Here is a 26,291-nt window from a genome sequence, read left to right as displayed (position 1 = left end):
ACCCCTTATAGGTATGAAGTGTTTTATTTTTCCTGGAGAGGTGGTATTCTTCCAACAGTGGGCTCATTCAGAGTATCTTTCAGATGCATGGAAATAAGGGGGTCAGAGCTAATAGGTGACCGAGAAGGGCCCAGATTCCAAATACAGGAGTATTAAAACATTAACATATAATAGCAGGGTCATGATCCAGTCTCTTGCTGGTCATTAATGGGGGGGGTGCTACTATGATGACAAGGTTGTTTGCATAGAGTGTAAATGAAACACTATGGATGCCACTGACAAAACAAGTAATAAGCTCTATATGGCTCCATGATGCAGAAGGATAAAGTTATAACTTTTACAAAATGATCTAGTTTTGGCTAGCAGATCAATCACTGAAAAGGTTGAAAAGGGGAGTAAGTGTGGGAGTAAATGCTTGATGTATTTATTTGAGCTGTAGTTCTACATCTTTATACCTGGCACAGTGACATAACCTATTCATCTAGTCCACAACATAAATCTGTTAATAATGAAGAAAGACATCATGATCCACAGAGTAAAATGAGTCACAGAGATAAATAACAGTAAAAACAGCACTAAATTAATGATTTTTCACCCAGGTGCATTTATCCAAAATGTTGATAATGACTGTTTTAATGATATGATGCTTCCTGAATACAAACTGAAACATGTCAAGTAAACCGTAAGCATCCAAAATAATTCTCCAGTTATTCTGCCACCAGTGCTTCTAAAATCTTACTGAGAAAGGCAAGGTTACAGATGTGTCTGTAAATGTCTAGGTTAGATGCTATTTTTTTAAGGAAAGACGTAATTATTACCAGTGGCAGCTGGTGACTTCAAATCAAAGGGTAGCTGCAGGAGACAGCTGAATGGGTGGGGCCAAGGAAGGGTGTGGTCAACTAGAAAGGGGTGGGGCTATGCTCAAAACCACAAAAACTGGGACTTTAATTAAATACGCTGCCCTGTGTGCCAAACCGTCATTATAAGAGTCCAATCAAGACAAAATGAAGTGTAGAAGAAAAAAAATTTCAATGCATTGGCTACATGACAGCTTACTTAATATCTAGATGGAAACAAAAAGGTTGTGAGGCATGAAAAAATAAATTACTTTTTAAATACATTACTGGAATGCCAGTCAAAATCAAGTGTAAAAAACAAGCAGCACTCAACTCAAACCAATTCTCCTTGCACTGCAGTTGTAATTATAATTTATATTCAGCTTTATAAAAGTACCAAGTAACATGCTGAAAGTAGCAATCGCTGTGATATCCCCACTTGTAAAAATGTTTCTTATCCAAAAAGACATGTGGCCTGACAACAACTATCTACTTGTTTCATGGGGAAAACATGATCAAAGTAAAAAATGAATAGCAAACAAGAAACAAGCTCAAGATAAATTGCTTAAAGGATTACTGCACAGGTTATGGACTACACGTGATAGATTGACATTCTGTTTAGTTTACGGGTATGTAATCCTGTCCTTTATTACAAATACTGTCATATGCATTTCAATAACTAAGGCTTATAAGTTATCTATTTATGTAAATATTCTCTGCATGACAACAGCAAAAAGGCTTTCAGTGTTGGTAATTATTTAACAGTATGCTTATTAAAGCTTACTTGCATCTTACAATTTCAGACAAGCTTACCTGATGGTCATTAAGGCATTGCTACTTAAACACAGAGCAACAGGGACTGCAACAACATGCATTTTCTGAATAATAAGAAGCATAAATCAACAATATAGAAATATTTTAGAAAACAAGAACATTCTGCAAAATCAAGGACCGATGAAAAGCCACTGTAGTACTTGCGCCTACCTTGGATGGGGGGTACTCTACACACTTACACTGCATAACTGCTCCTTGCCTTGCTTGGACACATCCAGAGTCACTACATGGGGGAGTGGGGTGCAACAAGTATGTCACAATTTGAAATGTCTCTGGCTGATGGTGATGGCCCTGACACATTTGTCATACGTCACAACCTCGGAGCAAGAAAACTGAACAACGCCATAAACAGAAGTGAGACAAAGGCCCAAAAATAAGGACAATTTTAAATATTACTCGTGTATACATAGAAAGATAATAGAATAGTAGATCTTGCATTAATATGAATTTTCTGAAGGGTATGACAATTTTAAATATTACTCGTGTAAACATAGAAAGATAATAGAATAGTAGGTCTTGCATTAGTATGAATTTTCTGAAGGGTATGAAATCCTGAAACTCAAATGTCTGTCATTATTTTTTAACTTCAGTCTTTAATGGTTTGCCACTAATTTACCAGAAAAACACAATTTTGTGAAAAACAGACCAAAAAATGTGATGCAAAAATATAAAATCACCACACAATACAGCTGGGAACCTGTCAAAGAAGGAACACTTTTTTAAATATTAGTACTGTTAAGTTGAGCAGCTGATAAAATAGGAGAACCTATATGCATTTCTGAAATACAATTAATCTATAACTCTGAGCATTACAATTATTTATTAATTGTAAACCCTCCATGTTTTCTTCTAAAATTGCCATTTTTCTGAGGGATTATTAGGGGAGAGCAACATTTTGTGCCAAAATCGGGGACAGCTAAGAGGTTTGGATATACCTAATTCTATAAAGCGATTTATTTGCATGTACCTCTCAACCACTTAATGCAGGAAATCTGGACAAGGCCAAATATATTGAGGGAACATACAAACAATACTAAAAATTGCTCTTGTATAAACTAACAGGTCTTGCTTTAGCATGCATTTTTCTGAAGGGTATGAAGTCTGAAACTCAATGTCTGTCATTATTTAGTGACTTCATTCCTAAATGATTTTCCAGAAAACCACAAATTGTATGAGGAACAAATCAAAAATAAGCAAAAATGTATTCATTCTGCGAAAATCTGGACAGTTGAGAGGTATGCAGCACTAAAGTCACACCATGTCATATTGAAGAAAACTAACCCAAAAGACAACACAGTCTTCTTCCTTGCTATTGTATTTTTCTACAAAATCATTTAATGTCATAGCTAATAAATGTTGTGAAATGCAGTTACAAAAAATGCATTTTTGGAGGAGGGCCCACAGCACTAGTGTCATTTGAATGCCATACCCTACAGTGTTTTATGGTGAAGTTAGTGCCATACCCATAATATATTGCAGTATCTCTGTTGATTTTAATTATTTTTATTGTACAACAAGCCTGTGAAGTACTTATCCATTACAGACCATATTTAGATGAAAAGATACCACACCATGCACCATGTGAATTATACTGTTGTGATTCTAAGGCATCCTTGAAAGAATGACACTGTGAGTGTCATAAAACAGAACTTCCATAGGCATCTTACTATAGTGAAATATTCACTATATAGTGCACAACATATGTAGTACTGTCTTTTAACTGGATGCATGACAGATTGTCAGGATCCCCTTCGTATATGGCTTAGATGTACTTCATACAGAGAAAGAATTACGTACAAGTGAGAACAGCATTTTTTTTCTACAATGTACTTTGCCTGCCATCCCAAAAGCAAGTAACTATATTTCTATACTCATCTACTTCACAGAAAGATCTCTAAGGTTGCCACAGCTCAGAGAAAAGAGCTATTTTTTGTTATGGTAGTTTCAGTTGAATATTACTTTTCCTGAGGAAAGCAGGACATAAAGTATTAACCATGTAATCCTTGTCCAGTTTACCAGTATGCAAGCAAACATACACGCAGATGGATGTCTTCGTGTCTGTGTATGACTTTGCTTGTGTACAAGTAGTTAGGGAATCTAGAGTCCATTTTTGGACCTTGCAGAATCAGCAGAATCGACTTGTTTCCTGTTTTATAGCGTTCGTCTTTAAAAGAATATTGCTGCATCTTTCCCTTGAAAAATAAGACTTCTTTGGCAACAAAAAAAGCTCATATTAAAGCAACCAAAAATCAAACTGCTTTAAAAAATATCTATTACATATGTTTTTCTGTTTGCAATATTTGTATAAGCTGTCTAGAATTTTAGGGTAAATAACTTTAGACATTTATTTGTTAAACTAACAATACCTCCTTTAGAGTATAATTCCAGCTGGTGGCTGATGGAAGATGTAGGTGTTATGGCCATGTGAGTTAGAAACAAGAATATGTCCTGCAGTATGAAAGCAATGTCTAGTTGCACCAATGCAGAAAGGGGGAACCATTACAAGTTACAACATTTAACAATTACTATCCTATTAAAATCTCTTCAGCTGCCTCTAAAATCTTGGAAAAATCCGTCCATTCAGAAATGCTATAACATGTATGCATGCCTCTGTACAGAATCAGATAAGAGATTATACATCTACAGTGCAGAGCCGACACCTACCTCAGTTTAATTCGGTTAAAAAAAAGTGACTGTACATCTCAGTCACGAAGAAAGGAATTCTTTAAATTCTTTTCCTGTCTGTCTGACTCGATAACTGCTAAGCAAACCAGCAAAGAGGCAACACCAACACTGCAGGCAAGCAAGCCAAAAAAAAGTTGTTTGTTTCTTTAACTTTAACTAACTGGACCGAACTCCGTAGTACAATAATCAAAGTACTTTGCTATAGGTTACTACTATTGATTGCTTCTGGCTCTCTTTTTTGAGAAGAGAAGAGAGCGAGAACCAATCAGTAGCCATCCAGCTGTCCAGTTAACGTACGTGACTGCGGACGTGGCAGTCCGAGTTCCCTTCTACTTTTCTGTGCTGTTAAACCGCCTAGACATCTGGGCATCACGCTGATGCCCTCTCATTAATCTAGACTGCTTTTACAGCAGTCAGGCAGCTTTACAGAAGAAACGCTAAAAAAAAAAACAACAACACTGCGAGTACACCAATAAGTACCTCCACCTAGTATGAGCGGATAATAACAAAGCAACTGTTCGGCTGGTGAAACATACACACGACTTTATTAATACAAAAACGGCTTAAAACGGTTTAAAATCAGGTACTGAAAAAAAAAAAATAAACCTGTGTATTAATATGAGTTAAGTGCTTTCACCCAGTGTATCCGGGCTTCATCAGAACTAATTCACTGTTGACATTGTAAGCTGTTTTATGCCTTTTGGCACCAAACTAAGATTTGAAAACTTAAAGTGACATTAACACAAATTCATATCTTTTTCACCAAAGTCCATAAATATTCATTCAAAAACCTTTCTATGTAAAAAACATATAAAAAAATGTTATACAAAGATATAATAAAGTGTTAAAATGATATTCTATCAATGTATGACACGTAGTATAACAAAATACATTGCTAGAGCATGTCCTGACAATAGTAATAATTAAATAATGTTTATTAATAATACATAATGTGATCAAATGATGACTAAATAATGTGAATTTTAAAAATCAATAGTAATAATAAATATATAGTATATAATAATGTAAGTTTTCAAATCTTACTAGGTGGAGGTACTTATTGGTGTACTCGCAGTGTTGTTCTTTCTTGGGTTTGTTCTTTCGTATTCAAAAAAAAAAAAAACCCGGAACTCGACGAGCATGCGCAGTTCGAGTTCCGTGACTTTGCGAGTCCCTAGAGAGCACAATAACTAAACAAAATATTTAAATACATTTTTTATTGAATCATTTAAAATAAATGTCTAAAGCAAAGACTCTTTTTGCTGGGAGGGCTGCAGTCCGATGGCACGAGCAGCCACTGATTATTACCTCTTTTAATATTTTGTGGAGTCTGTCATTATAGCATAATGCATCTCAATCTTATAAATAGCTAGTTGTGACATATCATGTCATGAAATAATCCGTCTAGAGAGACAGTGATCAAGATCACAGTATATAGCATAAAGTTCAGTGATCACTTTCAAAGGTTCATTGCAATGGAGAAGGTGAAATGTAGACCAGTGCTATTCAGGTTAGTCTATCTCAGTAGATAATGCAGGGTTAATATAGTAAGTCTGGTTGGCCAACTTTATCAAAGCAGATCACTGAACAAAAAATAACATTCAATAACTAATAGAACGTTTTGAGCATGTGAGAAAATTGGACTACAGACAGAAAAAACAAACCACTTCCAACAGATACCACAGACAATGTCAAGACAGGTCTCAGTAACAAAAATAGCATTTGTCATCTTGTAGAAGGTCTAAACTGACCTAGAACGCATTGTGTCAAGTTTCTTGACCAGTGCTGTAGCCAATGAATTATGTATGGCTTGACATCTAATAGTTTTATTTATTTAGTTAGTTAGTTAGTTAGTTATATTTGTTTACCAGGAAATTCTGACTGGGCACAGGTCATTTTTCAGCGGATGCCCGGGGAGAAAAGCTCCACATCATGTACATGATAAATAGAGATACAAAGTTGCAGCAATAGTAAACAACATTATAGGTTGTTAGCTTTAATACAATAACAAGATATTGATTATCGACAGTATATGCAGTAAATGTTGCAAGTTAAGATAGTTTCTTGTCATTTATAATATTAGTAGCAAAGTTGTCAGACAAGATTTTGAAGTATATAAGCTAATTCGGACTGTGGTTAGTAGTGGTTAGTAGTGTCAGTAGTATAGTTGGGTTAAGAGTCTAGGTGGGGGGTGGGGGTAAGGGTGGGGGTGTTAGTCTGGATTAGAACAAGGACAAAGCCAGTGCAAATTTAAGTGGAATTTGAGTGCAGTCTTGAAAAGGCTGCTGGAAGGTAGAGTAGTTATAAAGGGTGGAAGATTGTTCCAAAGTTTAGATATGGTACATGAAAATATGGCTTCTCCTGCTGAGTTTTTGGGTTTGATAACAGTGAGTTGATTTTTGTTGCTTGATCTTAGGGGCCTAGTGGAGTGATAGGGTTGGAGAAGGTTTTGAAGGAAAGAGATGTTAAGGGGGTGGTTAATAAGTTTATGAGCGAGGGTGAGTTGATTAAAGTGAAGGAGTTGTGGGAGTTCTAGCCAATTTAGTTCTTTAAGGGAAATACAATGATGGCTGCGGTAGGAGGTTCCAGTGGCAAATTTAGCAATTTTGTTGTAACAAGCATCCAGCTTGTGTAGGTCTGTCTGTCTAAGGCTGGTAAGTATGGATGATGCATAGAGTTTTCAGTTTGAAAATTGTTCCCTTATGTGGGGTAGTGTTGAATGCCTTAGCAAAATCAATATAATCAGCATGCACTGTCAGACGATTCTCAAATACTACTGTTATCTCTTCAAACCATGCAAAAAGTTTCAAAATACAAGTTTATAATTTACATTGGAAGTCTTCAAGCATAATTTAAAATTCCCTTTGAGGTATGACTTTTTCGGAATGGAAATAACATTTCTTCAGTGCTTGTTTATGAGATGGACATAAAAAAGCTGTAGTGTATGTTTAGCAAACATTTATTCACAATAGCTAAATCATACACATTCACTGTCTTATATAAAATGTTTAAACTTTAATGCACCTTATTTTAGTAGTATTAATTCCAGCATTATCAGGACTTCCTAAAGACAAATGATTTACCACATTCTATAATGTTGTGTATGTCATTAGCTGTTTGTGAACTTCTTAGACATTTAATGATCACATGCACAGACTGAATACCCCAGTAAAGCCATAATCTTATCTGAATTTGAAACATATTTTGAAGGTACCCATAGACTGAAATCACAACCAAAACAAACTGAAAATAGTCCTTTAGTTGACTTAAAAAAAAACTTTCTGTGGCTTGTGAAACACTTCATTTTGCATGATTTGTCCTGCACTGTGTAATAGCTATTACACTATTACACTATAATGGGTAAGCAATACAAACCTATTCTGGTTACAGAAGATTGGCATTGAGTGTATCTAACTAGACTGGCTTTATGATGAATGGCATGAAATTATATATTTTTGTGCACAATACTTTTCACATTACTCTAGTAATTTTTTTTTTATTGCTTTAATAGGTGCGGTGAAGTAAATATAATGAACAAATAAAGAAGCTGGCATTTGATTTTGACCTAACTTCAGAGATATCATTTTTGATTTTGTGTGTTTTTTTTCTGGATTTGTGTTCAAGAATCTGACCTGTTCCAGAGCAGACAGACCTAGACTTCCTAAAGTGAACATTATTGGACAATTGAGAACTTGTATTAACTTCAAATGCCTAAGAACAGCAAGGCAATAAAACGGGAGCTTGATGATGAGGTCACTGAATCGGTTAAGGATCTTCTTTCAAATGAGGATACAGGGGATGATTCCTTCAAGAAAAGCTCACTAACAGTTAACGAGGATTCTCAAGTAGAAAAAGACAAGGACATTGAAGAGGGATCTGATATTGAAGAAGAACGACCTGCTTGGAATAGCAAAGCTCAATACATCCTAGCACAAGTTGGGTTTTCTGTTGGGTTGGGAAATGTTTGGAGATTTCCATACTTGTGTCAGAAAAATGGAGGAGGTAAGGAAAACCAATTTATTTCTTTATTTTAATCATATTTCTTCATCAATATTTTGAGATAATATTATTTTACACATACTTGGTATTTATTTCTTTTGATTGTGAAATGATCCAAGAAACCTTTTTAGACATGAGGGTCAAAGATCAAAACAACAAAAACATATATAATATATATATATAGTACCACATTTGGAAAATAAGGCAATTTTAATGCAGTTTTAATGTTTAATTTACAATTTTAATTTGTAGAAAAACTGGAAAATAGATATCCTACTGATGTTATTCTCATGGCAGTAGTGATACTAACTAGAAGTCTAAAAACTCCAGTATTTAAGAGACAGGAGTAATGTCGTAAGACCCATTCCTTGCTGAAAATCCTCATGCACAAAAGATACCTCAAGTAAGCATCTGTAAAGCAACTTGTTCATTATATAGTGAGGCATAATCATTAAAAGGCTTAAATCCTAAGAATGTGCCTACAAGACAGTCCTAGCTTCAGCACAATCTCTCTTTGGAAATTAACACCTGCTGTTCTAATAGTAAATAAATTACATCTCTATCCACTAGTTAAGACCAGTACTGTTTTCTTTCATTGACCATCACAAGACAAATAAATTAACCTTAAATTTTAACTGCAGTTCACTGGCCTAGTAGGAACCTTCCTCACTTTCAGAAACTTTATGGTATGTTCAATTATCCTAGTAAAAGCTCTCAAACTGTATATTAATGTGTTTACACAGGATGTCAATATGAAGTCTATATTGAACTATCCTGCTTTCTGTGAAATTACCTGATGTGTGCTCTCCACTGGCTAAGTGAACCAAATACATTGATTCTGCAAGGCAGCTTAGGTTCTATCATTACCAGGGATGCTGCCTGTCATAATTGTACCAAGCTACTTCTGCTTTACCTTGGAGGCATTTAGCCCCTGCTATTCCATTTTCTGAAAAAATGAGCAAAAATGGAATGTCTGTGTTAGACTGAGGACATCAGGTAAAAAAAATATGAATGCAGTCTCAAATTGCAGATAAAAGACATTTTGCCTAACTAGTCTGTCAGTTGTTTTGGTGTTTACTGCAACCTTTTAGGCCTCATAAGCTAAACATCTACTACATATCATATTCATAACAGAACCTTAATGGGCATTCTTGAATTCTTCATCGTATTCTGGCCATCTCAGAGACAGGCTTAATTTATCATTGTTGTTGCTGTTAACTGATTTGAGTCTGAATTTTTGTGTCGACCACTTCATCTTTAAGTTCTTGCAAATTCATATTGACTAGTCCAGTAATACCATCTTTTCATCTTAATCTCTGCCTTCCTCCCTTCTTTTTCCTTCAGTTTTTATCAGTATTAGAAACTCCTCTAGGGAATCTTATTTGCATTATGCAGGCAAAGTATTTGAGTTTTAGTTTTATCATCATTCTTTCCAGTGAACAGTGTGAGTATTGACTGATTTGATTATCTTACAGATTACAAAATTCTCAAACATTTTCTCTTACCCACAAAGTATTGCTGCACTTGCGTACAGCCTTAGCTATAGCCCTTCTCTTACAGTCATATGATACTACTGGGAAAACCATAGATTTGAGTGTATGGGCCTATATTGACAATGTGATGTATTTGCTCCTTAATGTCTTATCCAAATTTGTCATAGCTTTCTTCCAATTGCCTTTTCTCTGTTTTTTGGACCATTTCTAAAACCACCACACAGAGCCATTTTGCCTTCTTAATCTTAATGTTGGGAACATTTTTACTGCCACCACATGGACAATATTATGAACTTCCTTCCATAGTTTATAGACTCTTTCCACTAGAGCTAATCCTTTAAATCTGTTTTTCAACTCCATTAAATATTTATATGGAATAATGTTGAGCTCATGTCTAGTTGGTCTGGTAGCTTTGCTTGAACTCTTTAATTCTATTCTAAACTGTGCAATGAGTACGTAATGGTTCAAGCCACAGTCAGCTCTAGGTGTTGTTTTTATGTCTGAGATTTTGCTATGACAAGTAAGTTATCATAAAATTCTACTATTTTATATCCCACTTAATTTCATGTACTGAAGCCAAACTTGCCCATCATTCCATCTGTTCTTTTTCTACTACATTTAGCTTTTCAGTCAAATACATGTGTGTGTGTGTGTGTGTGTGTGTGTGTGTGTGTGTGTGTGTGTGTGTGTGTGTGTGTGTCTGTGTGTGTGTGTGGTTATGTGTTTGTATGGGCCTACTTTTGATAATCGAAATGCCACTTACCCATCTCTGAAAACGTCAAGACGACAGCACCGAAAATTCACTTAAACATACATTATCAAAAAAAAAAAAATAAAGGTAAGTAACCACTTGTTCACCATGGTGAACTTTGCCCCTTTTCCCACTGTAGTGCGATCTTGGAGTTGTTATATTTAGTTAGGGTGGTGTGGGGGGCTCATGATATTGGTAGGTGCATATATATATATATATATATATATATATATATATATATATATATATATGGGTGTGTATGTATGTGTGTGTATATATATATATATATATATATATATATATATATATATATATACACACACACACACACACACACACACACACACACACACACACACGTATCAACCCTACTCCTGATTTTCTAATTGGTAAAAGCAGGCAAATGCAACTATAGAAAGCATGCACAATGACAGCAGAACAATCATACAAAACACATAATAGATTATAGATTTAATATAGCTATTTGCAGAGGAGATTAGGAAATATTTCATGTACTAGAACAGGGCAGACATGGCAGAGTAGGTAGTTTTAGACAGAAAATATTCAGGACAGTCTACTATTCTTGGTAAAGGGAGCCATTTATAACGTTTGGCTAAATGCTAAAAGAGCTAAAGAAGCACAACCTCTTAACTGGTTATTGGCTCTAATGGGGGATATTGGATGTATGGCTTTGAATGCAACATCCCTGTGCATATAGAGTACTATAACTAGTTTTTGAATTTTTACTTGTCAACCTATTATTAATTGATGTCTGTCATATTGAAAAGTGATGCCATGTTATAAACAGTATTTCTGATTAAGGTAACTGTGGGAGGTGATTAAAATTTTACTAATATGTGACAACCTACATAAAATACAAGTCACTTGTTTAAATGCTCTATGGCAAAAACCTATGCATAGAGTACAGGGGCTGTGTATTCAACCACAAAAAAATGTTGGTCAGCTTAATGTACGTTAGTGAATATTAGTTTGTTCAAAAGGGAATAAGAGTAGTCATTCCTGGAAGAATACTCAAAAAGTTTGGACTTTGGTGACAAGTTATAGAAGAGTAAATTCAAATGTACAAATCTGATTGATAGATGGGAAATCATGTCTTAAATGTTTTGCCAAGAGCCTTGGAATAGGAACATCTGGGAAAATAAAAAGAAAGAGCAGGAATTCAAAAATAAATGGTCTGGGTTAGAAATTCCTGTAACAACTGAAAGCGTTACAAAGGTAATTAGGCAAATGAAAGGATGAAAAGCAGCAAGCCCTGATGGGACTGGGAAAGTAATAGGAAGGAGCTATACATGACATGTCAATGATATACGGGGAAGAAAACAATTTATTTGGAGGAAAGTATTACGAAGAGTCCACTATTATTTAAGATAGAAGAAATATTGCAATTGCATTGTTATTTGAATAAATATCTACCTAAAATATTATTTTGAGTTCTAATTATATGCATAATATTAAGGGGGCAATACATTTTTGGATGCAAAATTATCTTCGTCAAATCCAGCCAACTGCATAACCCCCTAGGTAAGCACAAATATTGATAATAAGAGATAACACCATGAGTGATCTTTTATGGAACTACCCAAAGTTTGTATGTGTTAAAAATCTGAGATACAGTTTAGAAATCAAATGCTAAGTAGAGTAGGGAAAAGCAAAAGGGGATGACTCATCTGTTATGTTAATAAAGAAAAATACATATTCTGTGTGGTTGTCAATCATTCAGTATTTTTTTAATTAAGGAAAAAATATATTCCCGTGTTTAAATTTAATTATGAAACTGTAGTACTGAGGTATAATAAATAAATGTTTGTGCATTTTTTTCTATAAAATAAAAATCATATGTTAATAACTCTGCAACTGTCCTCAGAGTAATATTGAGGAGCAGAAGAAAAATGACTACAAGTAATAAATAAGTAGTGTTATTTAATAGCATCTGAGTATGGATTTTGATGTATGTGCTGATTATTTTAATGTGATGTTTTACAATGCATGAAACAATTAATGTTGACCAATCTTTTTATAATAAACTTATATTTAAACATGAATATGATTAGTCATGCATCTGCAAGAAAGTAATGAATATGATTCTTTGACATAAGGGTAAAACTTCCTTTTATTTTACCTACTACTTTACTGCACAATGCAACTCGGGTTTAGCCAGTCCAAGTTTGGCCATCAGCTCATGTAGCAGGTACATTTCATGGAGAGAGACCCAGATACCAGACAAGAAAGTGTATATTCTCCCCATCCATATGACAGAAACTTTTTTATGTAAAGCCCAGGTCATTACTGTCAGATGTAAGACATGTGAACCACAGAAATTTTCCCCTACCTTGCTTACCCTACAAAAGGAGAAAAATAATTCTTTACACGGGGCAAGTCTGTTGAACTTCTAGTGTGAGGGGTTTATTTTCCATCCTCTTTCATTTATATATACCCACTTCTAAGGTTAAAAAAGCTAAGAAACAGGGGATACCCCATTAGGTGAAACAGATTTTCGTGCTTCTGCCAGTTATGAATGTAGCAATAATTTTACAGATTGTGAAAGTCATGGTAAATCAGCAGGAATTATCTAGTCTCCATAAAGGAGCCATTCAACAGCCTCAAGGTTTTTAAACAAATAACTGCAGAAATTTTCTTATAATAGTGAAAAAAAAACTATATACAATCTCTCAGAAATCCAGACAAAATATTTATTTATTTTTTAACGTTTTTTTTTCTCCCAAAAACAGAACATTGAGGGGTAAGAAAAAACAGAGCTGGCTAGAAAAGGAGCTTCACTCATACAAACTTTTATTAATTCTTATACAAAAGTCAAAACAATTAATTTATTATAAAATTAAAGACATCTGCAGCGTAGATAATAATTCAATACTGATTTTAATAAATTCACTTAATGATGCATTAAAATTAAATTACCATACTTATATAATAACAACTCTTTCTGACAGTATACTTTATTTGATTAATCCAATATGCTAAGTAGGGTGTGTTTTTAGCTCTCCATACCCAGTAATTTGTTTCCTTGTTAAAGTTAAAATAATGTAAAAATACTACAGATTAAAAAGACATGTTACTCCAGAAATCTTCACATAATCAAAATGCTCCACTTTTCTAAAAGATGGAGAATAATTAATTTACTGCATTGCAGGATAATTTAATTTTTGGCATGTTGGTACAACTTGAGATCAGCCACCATTAATATGGCTACTATATTACAAGTAGTTATGCAGAATCCTAGCATATATATTATTCATTTTATCTGGTGCTATAAAAAATGCATACTTTTCCAAAGAATAACTTTAAATTTGGAAAGGAAATAGATAAAGATGAAGTCAAAATAATCTGATTCTTGAAGTCATGGGACCATTTCTCAGACTAAGGTACATTAGAAAAAGCATGTATTACATATATCAGTAATGTAAACATGCCAGAAACAGAACATGCTTTGTAACCTGAATCACCATAAACTTCCACCAAATATCAACTCTAGGAGTAACTGAAGAATAATTGTTGCCCACAGTGGCTTTCATATTTTAGATGTTTGTTGTTGTAGAAATTTCCTAACAATAAAAAGAATCGGAAAGTTGTCAAACTGTAAATCAATCATACATGTTGCATCAGAAAAAAAAACTTGATTTCCTTTGAAAAGCTGTTAGCAATAGAACACATTGTTACCTTATATTTTTGCAATATTTTGTATAGAAACTGTTCTCATCAGCTCTCAACTTCCTCAGTAAATTTTTATTCTGTTTATTAGGAAGCAATCTAAATAGCTACATAGGGATAAAAATATGTCTAATGTGAGTAAATTGTGTAAAGGCTTTGTTAGTAATTTGGATAAAAACAAACATGCAGGAAGAAAACAAGTATCTGAATCCACATCAGTATCTTGGTCTAGACTAATCTTGGTTATAATTGTTATTTCATATTTTCCAGAAATAATTATAATAATTATGCAGCCATAACAGATAATGTTAATGTAGATAGAGAATTTATACAGCACTAGACTGGAAAATCTAATTTCACCAAATAAATGACTTTTAAGTAAATTTCTGAGACCAAGTTCCATAGCAAGGAAAATAATAAAAACAAAAAAAAGGACATAAAAAAATCCTTGCCCCGTACCATAATTTATATTACCTTTTGAGAAATAAATGTGAGAGGTCTCACATAATCATACATTTCACCACATATATGTTTTTAAGCATCTCTATAAGACTCAGTAGAGTAAGAACTACAAGAAGAAAAGGCCAGGTCAGACTATTAAAAGTTAATGCCCAGAAAAAAAATAAAGACAAAGTGTTTCTTGTAAAATGGGCATTATTGATAATATTAAAAGGGTTCCTAACACCGTCTGTTGGCTTCTGCTTAGAAAAAATTCATATTGCTCCTGATACTTAAAATTATGAATACTTAAAAAAATAAATAAATAAATAATCAAGTAGTCAAAAATAAATTACAATCAGTGTTTAGCAAAGAACTTAGATGATAATTGTAAGGATTAATTGATGTTCATCATGTTTGGCTCAACAACCTGGTAACTTTTTATGATGGAGGAAAAATTTAATGATTTGTGTAAATGACTGATAAAAAATTCCCAATAATATTTTTACATTCACTTGGTAGATGTTTATAAAGTTCCACTAGCAATTTATCAGCGTTACAAACCTTTCCAGATACTAATCCTTCTATGCCATCATTTATCTCAAAGTAATGGGTTTAAATAGTCACTACTGGCTATTATTATCCAACTTTTCTTTTCATGGAAACTGATGTAAAATGTTAATAGTATATTTAGGGCAATTATATTGTTTGGAATCTATATACTTTAAAATTTCATAAATATATTCAGCATGCTAGACATGAACACTGCTTTTCCACCTCAGCTGTCATCAGATAAGGGGTGAGTCTGTTGAATTAGTCCGAGTTAGCTTCCTAGAAAAAAAAAGCATTCTAATGCAAGACAAACACTAACATTGAATTTATCTTCATGTACTTTTACCCATTTTCCTTAAGACGTATTTTATGCTTATTTTCAAAGAAGATCTTCATCACTACCTGTAGCACAGGTATTTGTTATATTAATAAGTTATATGCCCATATGTGCAACCTAGCATTAAGCATGTTTAAAGGTGTCCCATAAAATAGTAAAGCCAAGACCAGAATTAAACTGCATAGACCAAAATTAATCCCAAATTATATTAATTGTTTCTAAGAATGTTGGTAATTTTGTGGAAAAAAGAGGATAGTCCATAAGGGACTTTGGAGAAGTTCAGGTTATCAGTTTCTAATAACCAGGTGTGCATGCTGTTAACTGAATAAGGTAAATAGATAGTATTAACATTTTAACACTTATTTTAACACTTATAAAATTAGTATATTATTTGTTCATATACCTTATTTAAACAAATCACTACACTTTTCCTGCATCATAAAAAGTTACCAAAATGCTGAACAGGCTTTGAAAACTCTGGTGATTTCCATGTCTAGTAAGCTAATATTATTAACAAAATCAGTTAAACTTGTAGCAGTACTACCAGCGGTGGTTGAAGGGCAACCAAAACTGGTCAAACATACTTATAAAAAACATCATCTTCTCTCAACACTAAGTTACTCTGAATTATCAAATATAATTTGAAAGAGCTTGTTTATTGCAGAAATCAAAATATTCAGAGGCAGACAGAAAGAAATGTGCATGGACAGTTATTTGTAAACAGTGTGACTCTGCATAAAGATCCATCTATAGATGAGAAGGGGTGCAAAACGAAGTCAGTTGAAATAATTTTATCAATATATCTACACCTTTCCTTCTGTAAGTTGAAAAACAAACTTACCTTTAACTAACTACACTCTTCTTTACTCAGATGTGATTCTTATAGCAATATAACACTGGCATTAACTATTTTTTAAATGATCTATTTAATTTAGTCACATTGCAAAACAGGCAAACAATCCAACATAAATTGTGTAACTACTTAATGCATCAAAAGAAAAAAAAATGCAAGTACTTTCAAAGTTCATAGACTGTCTACATAAGATTTTGACAGGGGAAATAATTAAAAAGAAATGAGTAGTATAAATCAAAACTATGTATAGTGTGTGTGTGTGTGTGTGTGTATGTGTGTGTGTGTGGTGTATATGTGTGTTTCTGTGTCTGTGTAAAATACTTTCTGTGGCTGTTCTGTGGCTGTTAGGCAAAAGGCTAAATAACCTCAAAGGTCACTGAGATCAAAGGGAAGAGGAGGAAGAGATTAAAGTACAAACCCAAAGTCATCTACACTTAGCATGCAAAAGATCAGTTGATGAGCACACTTAGATGCATTTGTTACAACACCTACATGCGCACGCACACACACTGAGTACCAAAAAGAAAAGAATGGTAGTTACATTTATTCAGTAAGTCCCATTTCATAGACCTCATTGAGATTTTCATAAGATCTGAACAACTCCATGTGAAAAAAAATGGGAAAATTTATGAAAACAATTCACAGAGAGTAGGTAAATAAATATAAAATGCACATAATGTGAGCAGCAGAGAAAAGGGGAGGGAAGAGGTAGTCAGAAAGTCATGAATACTAATCATCTTTAGCTGTGTAATGATTAGGGAGATCAGAATTTTCAGCAAATTAAGTAACAGAACCATGAACATCTAAATTATTTTACAATCTCTAGCAATGTAGAGCTTCAAAAAGAGTCTTGGGTATATTTCTTCATAAAAAGGCCTTGCCATCTACATTAAAGCAGCCCTCAAAGCTTCCAAAATAAACTAAATGCTAAATATATCCAATTGTCAAGTCTCGTGATCCAGAAGAGATGAATGCACAATGTCACAGATGCTGTTAGCATTTGACAATGCTGGAACTGTGGTAAGGTCTTTGACTAACTTAGCCACTGGTCTGGAATACTCCTTTAAGTAGCAAGTAACTGATTCCAATGCATTTTTACCTGATCTCTTTTTACTTAACTTATTCCTCTTGACAGCTTCAAAAAGCTGATGAGACAAACTGCATCCTATCAGAAGGCTGAGCTTACTACTTATTGTTCTTATTTGCAAAAAGCTTCCAGAAGAGATGTTAGTGTGATAATTTTGCCACTTACCACAAGTCTAGGTTTAGCAGGGTAACAGAGAAAGCATACTATTTCTACATCTGAGACATTTTACTAAAAACATAAATGCTTTCCTTCTTTTGAATTTTAGGTGAAGAATAATTATGGTCAAAGTGGATAACTACCCTTTAAATACTATACTTCCCCGGACCAGGCGCATTTTGCAACATTCTTTTTGTCCAAAAACTGCTAAACCTCACAGTTTCTAGGATGGTTATGAAAAAGGTTAAATTTTGGAAGTAGGACTATATGATCTGTTTGAGTAATACCCAGCATAGCAAAATCACAGCCAAAAATACATTTGAACCAGTTTAAAAGGTAGAATGACATTCAGTAGTCATAAGCCAAAGATTCGTAAATTATTGCACTTTCAGTGGTTATAGTTTCTGAATTTACCTCAGCAGCAGTTTTAGCTGGCATGCATTTTATCAGGACCAGCCTGAAGCATAGGGCAACTAGGTGGCTGCATAGGGCACTGTGCTTATTAGGGCACACTTTCTGCATTTATTTATTTACTTATTTATTTTATTAGAGCAAAAATACATTGATTCTTTGTTCAAATAATTAATTAATTAATTAATTAATTAATTAATTAATTAACACATAAACAAAGAAATAAAGGTACTTTGTTAAAGCAAAACACAACTGCTACGTGACAGGCGCTTCCGGGGCAAAGTGCTCCAGTTGACTTGGTCATTGAAGTCAAGTCACCTTAGAGCTAAACGTTACAAGGTTATGGAGCAGAGACCTTGCAACATTCAAATGTGTAAGTGTGAAAGTTTTCAAGGGTGCATTTTTTGAACAATATGAAGTATGAATCTCTAATGCCTGGCTTTACTGACATGCGTAGGCTACTAGTTCAGCAGTTTACCAGGAAATCAAACATTTTATGAGGGACTGGGATTGTGGTCAAAAATATAAAGATGAAATCAGACACATTCGGCAAAATTCTGGACAGTGATATGTTAGTGTTTATTATTGTTGTGATGATGCTCACAGTGACCAATCATATCCGATGTCATGGCTATAACTGATGGGTGGGGGTTGGGGGTTGGTTGGATGAAAGTAGCAAGAAATACAAGTGCTTATCTCACCTGCAGGGGACCTATTAGTTTCATTAGTCTTCCTGCTGTACTAGGCAAGTTTCTATAGTGAAACGCTTTAGTGCTTATTTGTCAAGTGGCACGTTCACTCACTCAATCAAATAGTGTTGGACTCCCCTGAACTTTCTCTCTCCATTCTTCTCTCTTTTAGCAACTGCTAATATCAAGAGCTGCAAAACTATACATACGTAATAAAGCAGCATGTGTTAAGTTGCTATTAGATGCATACGTTTCTTACCTCTAGGAATTGCTACTCTTAACTGCTCCACTGTCTTGAGGCACACTTTAACACTTTAACTGATTGTTTCTACTGTGGTCTGGCAAGCTGCCTTAAGGTTTCCGGGGATCATTTCTGTTCACTCAACCTCTCTTTCCCCCTTCCTTTACAGCCTGTGTCCCATTGCTAGTGTACTCTAACCCAGCAGTTTAATGCTAAAGACACAGGTAATTTTTTTATACCATTATCTGCCTAAGCCTCTACTATAATTGTGATAGCGTGTGAGTTGTATTAGCCTATTAATTGGTTCCAATTGATATGTACAACAATTAGTTTCACTCCACTCACTTCGTTCCCCTCCCTGCCCCCATATCCCACCCGCCCCCCAGCACACCCACACTTATTCTAGCCAAACGTCCCTCCCATTACAGTCTCAACCAACCACACTTGCAACACCAACTATAACAACACCTCCAGCCTACCATTAACCCCCCACCTTGAGTACTATGATCCTACACACACTACCTATACTCTTTACATGCACCCTTCTTGCACACATTACATCTTACCAAATTACCTTTATACCGCCACCAAACAACTTCCACTGCACAACTACAGTCACCACCCCTCATGTCACATCATCACACTACTCATACACCTCTCACAACAAATACACCCCAATGCACAACCCACTTAAGCTATCACCTCCACCACACAAACAAAAAGCATCTCTAATGCCTTACAAACTATCCCTCAAACTAATTTATCTATCACCCACTTCACCCAAACAAAAAGCTACCCCAAAACTTAAACTAATTCTCTCATTACTAAAACTAACATCCTTAGCCATAACAATACTTGCCCTCAGCGGGGATATCCACCCAAACCCTGGACCCCACAGCTTCTCCACTGATAGTCAGCCTAACAACCTCACCCACCCTCAAATTACATCCAGTAGGAAACCAACTGACCTTCTTATCTTAAGCCTAAATATCAGAAGTATAACCAATAAAATCCATTAACTCCACACTACCATAGACTTATACTTCCCTGATATTATCATTCTAACAGAAACCTGGCTCAAACCTCACATTACCAGTGAGTAAATTCTCCCTTCAGGCTACAATATCCTAAGACAAGATCAGTTGCACAAAAAAGGGGGTGGGGGTGGTGTAGCTGTAATGTATAACCAGAAGCTTAATATTCATATCCTAAACTTATTGGCCCCCCTAATTGACAAATAAGAAATAATCTATACCAACCTAAAAGTAAACCAAGACAAGACCATTAACATAATAGGATGCTACTTCCCACTTGGCAACAATATCCCTCCACTAGAAAACCTCCTCAGCTGGGTAAATCATCACCTTCCACAAGAAACCATAATATTAGGTGATTTTAATATAGACTGCCTATTCTGTTCCAACCACCATCCAGCCCACCATCTAAATCTTCATGTTTTTTTTTATAACTTATCCAGACACCCACCAGAATAAACAAGAATTCCAACAAGCATTCTACGCTTGACTGGATACTAGTCAGCAAGATCCCCCAATCATACACAGCTGGCTGCCTACCAGATAGTCTCAGTGATCATACCCCAACTTTCTTACTAAAAAAACACATAAATCAGGCTAAACCCATTACCTATCTGCAAATACGTAATAAAGTAAACTTTAACCCTGACAACTTCATCTCAGCCCTAAAAAACTGCAACTGGGCTCCACTAAAATACCTTGACCTTGATGACGCTGTCCAATTTTTCAATTCCACCTTCCTTAAAGTCCTAAACATCCATGTGCCCAAAGGATTAACTAGAGTTAAAGCCCAGTCCTCCCCATGGCTACAAGCAGCCACTAGATCAGAAATAAAATCCGAGACAGAGCCTGGAATCACTGGCGCAAGACAAATAAACTCTTCTGATAGACAGAAATTCTGTGAATTACGTAACAAAGTAAAAAAATTTATAAAACAGGACAAAATCCTATATTACCAGTCTGCCCTGAACTCCACCCAAAACAATCCTAAACAATTCTGATCAACCATCAACTCCATCCTCCACCCTGGAAAAGTATGAACCCCTCCACCAAACAAAACAAACTCTTCTGAAAATATTGCCACCTTTTTCAACACTCACTTCACACAAACCATTCTATCACTAGCAAAACAACACAACCCGTCTCCCCTATCCCCTCCAACTACACCTGGTAACCTGCCCACTGCATTCACTTTCTCTAATATCCCCTTTCTCTAATATCCCTACCGCCAACATAAAAAAACTCTTATTGAAACTAAAGCCCACAAAACTAGCAGCTGACAACATCCCAAATGAGTACCTTAAAATTGCAGCTGAAGCCCTAGCCTACCCAGTTGCAATCCTGATTAACCAATTTTATCTGAAAGCTATGTCCCTTCACAATGGAAAATATCCCACATTATCCTCCTCCACAAAGGTGGGCCCTCCACAGAATTCACCAACTACTGGCCCATAGCAATTCTGTCTCCTCTATCAAAAATACTTGAAAGATGCATTCACTCTCAGGTTCTAGGCTACCTCCTTGCTAACATCCTCCTATCTAACACACAGCATGGTTTCTGACCATACCACAGCACAACCACTGCCTTACTTGCTTTCACTAATGCAATCCTTCAACATAAAAATAATGGTTATTTCAGCTCTGCAACTTTCCTAGACCTATCCAAAGCATTCAACATAGTCTCTCATAAACAACTTATCACTTTCCTCAATACTTTATCCTTCAATCAATCTGTCACAAACTGGTTCCAGAGCTACCTGACTGACCAACATCATTCCGATGTTTGGCATAATGATATATCCCCCCAACCTCCTGTCTCAACAGATGTTTCCCAAAGATCCATACTTGGACCCTTACTCTTCTCCATATTCACTAATAATCTAGCCTCTGATACCAAACAAGCCACACTCATACAGTGCGCAGATGATTCCACCATCATCTGCTCAGCCCACACCCTACCTGAACTTCAAAAGACCACACAAGAAGCCTTTTCCTCAGTTGAAATTTGGCTTTCAGATGCACAATTAATACTTAACCCAAACAAAACAAAACTCCTCATCTTCCAACCCACTAAACACAATTTAAACACCCACCAATTTAATATTAAAGCCAATGACAATGCCATTATCCCCCCAACAGACCACACCAAACTACTTGGAGTTGAAATTGACAATAACCTCAAGTTTGGCATCCACATCTCGTTAACCATAAAAAAAAAAAGTACACATAAAACTAGGAGCTTTATACAGAAATAAGCAGTCTCACCAAAACAGCCAAGATTTCAGTTGCAAATAGCCACCTTATCTCCACCCTACTCTACGCTTCTCCAATATTTGCCAACCTAAGGCAAAGTGAGTTAGGTAAACTTGAAGCTTGCTACAACAAAATAGCAAGGTTTGCCACTGGCGCAAACTACCGTAGCCACCACTGCACCTCACTTACAGAACTAGGCTAGCTAGAACTCCCTTACCTCCTTCAGTGGTACCAACTCCCACTCGCCTACATACTACTAAATCATCCTCTAAAAGTGCCCTCCCTCCAGTATCTACTCCAACCCTATCATACCACCAGACCACTACGCTACAGCAACAAAAATAAATTACAGGTAACTAAAACCAGGAACTCTGCTGGAGAAGCTCTCTTCTCCTACTCCATACCAAAATTATGGAATAGCCTTCCTCACACTATAACATCTGTGTCATCACGCACTAACTTCAAAGCTGCTCTAAAATCTCATCTAAAAGAGCATTGGGCAGACCCCTGTAACAAATCTCTCTAACATCTCTACCCCAAACTCTCTAATCCCTTTCTTCCTCCCCTCTAACTACCTCTGATTGCAGCCAAATACATTGCTTGTAAACCTATATCTCAGCTGTAATCTTAGCCACTGTTATTCAAGGGTAATAGCTGCTAGCTCAGCTGTTAAAATGCTTGCTAGTCTTTATGGCACCAATGATATGTGTTGTACCATTTAACTAAATAATTTCATTTTGAACTATAACTGTTTACTACTATTGTTAAACAAAACCTACCAATACTTCTTGTAACTTGTAATTGTTTTTAATTGTTGTTTTTATTGTGGAGCTTTTCTCCCCGGGCCTCTGCTGAAAAAGGACCTGTGTCCAGTCGGATTTTCACGGTCAACAAATGTAAATAATAATAATAATAATAATAATAATCTTTTTTTTGCACTTTTTTGGACTAAGCCCTAACTGACCATGAAGCTTCCCTTCCTACTTGACCGAAATGCCCATTCAGTCTCCCTGAAGGGGAAAGCTGTTTGGTCCATTCATTCCTCCTATGGGTGATGGTCTTGCAGTTACCCATAGCTGAGAGTCATGTTTCGTTTAGACAGGCCCCCAACCATTCCCACATGCATGCCTACAGCACATCCCAGGTAATGTGTGCAATGGCTGTATATGATGGGTGTGAGGTGTCCCAGCTACAACCTAGCCTCAGTGTAAGGCAAACACCTCCAGTAATCTGTGCTTCCATTGAGGATTCTACCCTAGAGTGCACACCCTGGTTATGTCCACTAGGACCCTCCCACTGGGGAGAGGCAACCAGGCTCTGCCCCATTATTGCCTCTCCCCAAGCCTTCTAAAGCTTTTGCTGCTTGTAAAAGGTCAGCTAATTTGGGCTATAGTCAGGATTTATCCTTATATGCTAACAGGACTGGCCTAATTTGGACATCTTTTATTTAAATAATTGCATCTCTCTGTTTGCAGGCATCATCTTAGAACAACTGTAGTACTAGCAGGTTCAATTCCTAGAATTTTCAGACTATGCCCAACTTCCTCTCACTGTCACTTTTTTGCTTTTCTTGATCCACTCTTCATTCTCCTCAGATTTCCTTTTGCTTTACTTCCACAAATTTTCAACAACAGTTTCTGTCCTTAACAAACCCCTACCTTTCCATGTTTAAAAAAACTAGGTTTTCTATGTCATTATTGATAAGCTCCATTGTGACTGTCTCCATGATTTCCTGTGCAGTGCTGGTCAAGTTCATTAGATAAATCCCATAATCTCATACCAAGCATTGTGGAAGGCATGAAACTACAGGTTTCGTATGTGAACGATAACTATTGAAATAAAAGTTCTAAAGCTTTGAAAAATATGTCTATCCAGGGACACAGCAGGGTATTATGAGCATAAAAGTACTTTCTTATTTATTTATTTGTTTACAATTTGTTAACTGCATTAGTCCCACTACACAAGTACCTTCTTTTCAGGGGTGACCTGAGGTGGTAGTCATACTGACTAGGGTAAATTTGGCTGTGTCATCAGGGAACTTCCCCTACTCTTTTTTCAGAAAGTGCCATGAGATCTTTTACATCCACCTGAACTATGGTTAGGACCTTTGTTTAATGTCTTATATAAATGATAGCCCACTCAGGAGTGCATCAACCCCCATATAGTTAGCAGAGAATATTCAGAAAAATACATGTTTACAGCTTCTGATATTTGTTTATTACAAGTTGCCCTAAAAGTTTCTCTTTGCTACCATGTCTTGTTCCATTACTGAAAAAAAAACCTTCTACATTGTGGAAGCTATTCCTTAAACATTCCTATAGGGACAAATTGTTAAGAGGTGTAACTGTTTCCATGTGAGCTGAAAGATGAACTTTATCATATTTTCCAAAAAACCAACACAAGATTAAGATGACCTAACACTACAGACTGTGTTATTAGTGGTTATTGCTGAGAGCCTTACCCATACCAATATACACTGAAGGCGCAGTCTGAATCTCTAGGTCTTTTTCTTATTATTACTATTAGTAGTAATAACATTTGGCTTATTGCAGTTTAAGAGAGCTAATACTTTCGCTCACTGAAGAATTGCTTTTTCTTAGTCTTCAAAAATGTTATTTTGGCTGTTTAGATAGTATATAATTGTGAATAAGTATAAATCTATTTTTTTTTCTGAGAAGAAGCTTAGCGCATAATGTTTCAGCTTTACATAGATGGAAATGTTTCAGATGTGTTGTAACCATTTCCCTCCAGAGTTTCAGCAAATTTGTTTAAATCTTCAATGGGAGCAATGTTGGAATCAGTAGGATGTGACATTTTAAGTCAGACATTGTTTTATCAACATATTTTAAATAATGATGCAGATGTTGCTGTCTTTCAAAGACATCAACAAAACTGGTACATTTTCTTAGGATGAATAATTCTGAAAGCAACAAACTATTGCAGATTAACTATGATATTGCCTTATTAATGCATTTTAAACACTGCTACAAGTTTTGCTATTTTCTAACACTGTAACAACGTTGTTAAAATCTGTTTTTTCATTTTTTTATTTAATATAATACATGACAATAACAATGACTATATACAACATTTACAACGATATGAAAATAAATAAATCACAGCTTAAATCACATATACAAACCCAGCTTGTTGATAGTACTTTTAGATATATTTATCTAACAACAACTTTAATTTAACCCAGGATCTAATATTATTTTTTTTTCACAATTTGACCTCAGAGAAGTAACATTCATTTCTTTTTGACAAACAGTAGAGGTCAGTGTAAGAAACAGTAAACTTTAGCAGCCCTTCCTTTTTCTATTTGGAAGTAAATCATTTCTTTGCAACTCTTAATAAACTTCACATCATAGAAACATTGTTAAAATCCTAGTAGAGGAGCAATATAGAAAACAGGGTTTGGATTTTAAATTTGATGTGGTTTTATTAACTGATTTTAAATTAAATGAATATAGCATTTCCCCATTCTGTTAAGTATTATGTAATAATCGGCATTCATTCATAATATTCTTGAGTATTTTTTTTTTAGAATGAGTATCTCATGTTATCAAATAATCTTTGGCACTAAACTTTGAGTAGGTTAGTTACAGTAACTTTGTAAACTATTTGGTCATTATTTATATTAGCTTTCCAGATACTGGGATGTGTAAAAATTGGAAGTGTAAATGTATGGTTTCAAATGTTCTGGTCCCTTTAATTTTGTTTTTTCACTTATCCCTGTTCTTAAGTCTTTGAACAGTGTACTTATATGAAGAATATAAAGCTAATTCCTGTATTTTTATTCTTGTTCAGAAGGTTGTCAGAGAATGAAAATTATAGCCTCTACTGTTCAACAGTAAATAGTACTTTGTTCTTTAATATCACTACTTGTTGTATTGAGCTTATTGTAGTAATGTTCAGATATTTGTAGCAGTAATAGTAATTGTGTTGATGTTCG

The 26,291-nt window shown here is 35.2% G+C and overlaps 1 protein-coding gene across 1 annotated transcript in view; it reads left to right on the top strand.

Moving 5' to 3' along the window:
- SLC6A15 (solute carrier family 6 member 15) overlaps window positions 1-26,291 on the top strand; it is a 587,241-nt gene that overhangs the window by 60,868 nt on the left and 500,082 nt on the right. The window contains exon 2 of the mRNA XM_044088435.1: window positions 7,867-8,357. Coding sequence (XP_043944370.1) covers window positions 8,063-8,357 — 295 coding nt within the window. The 5' untranslated portion in view covers window positions 7,867-8,062. The remainder of the gene's footprint in view (window positions 1-7,866; window positions 8,358-26,291) is intronic.

Source organism: Protopterus annectens, chromosome 11.part0, assembly GCF_019279795.1.
Source record: "Protopterus annectens isolate FY-2018-M chromosome 11.part0, PAN1.0, whole genome shotgun sequence".
Taxonomy (NCBI): domain Eukaryota; kingdom Metazoa; phylum Chordata; order Ceratodontiformes; family Protopteridae; genus Protopterus; species Protopterus annectens.
This window is presented reverse-complemented; position numbering and strand designations above follow the sequence as displayed.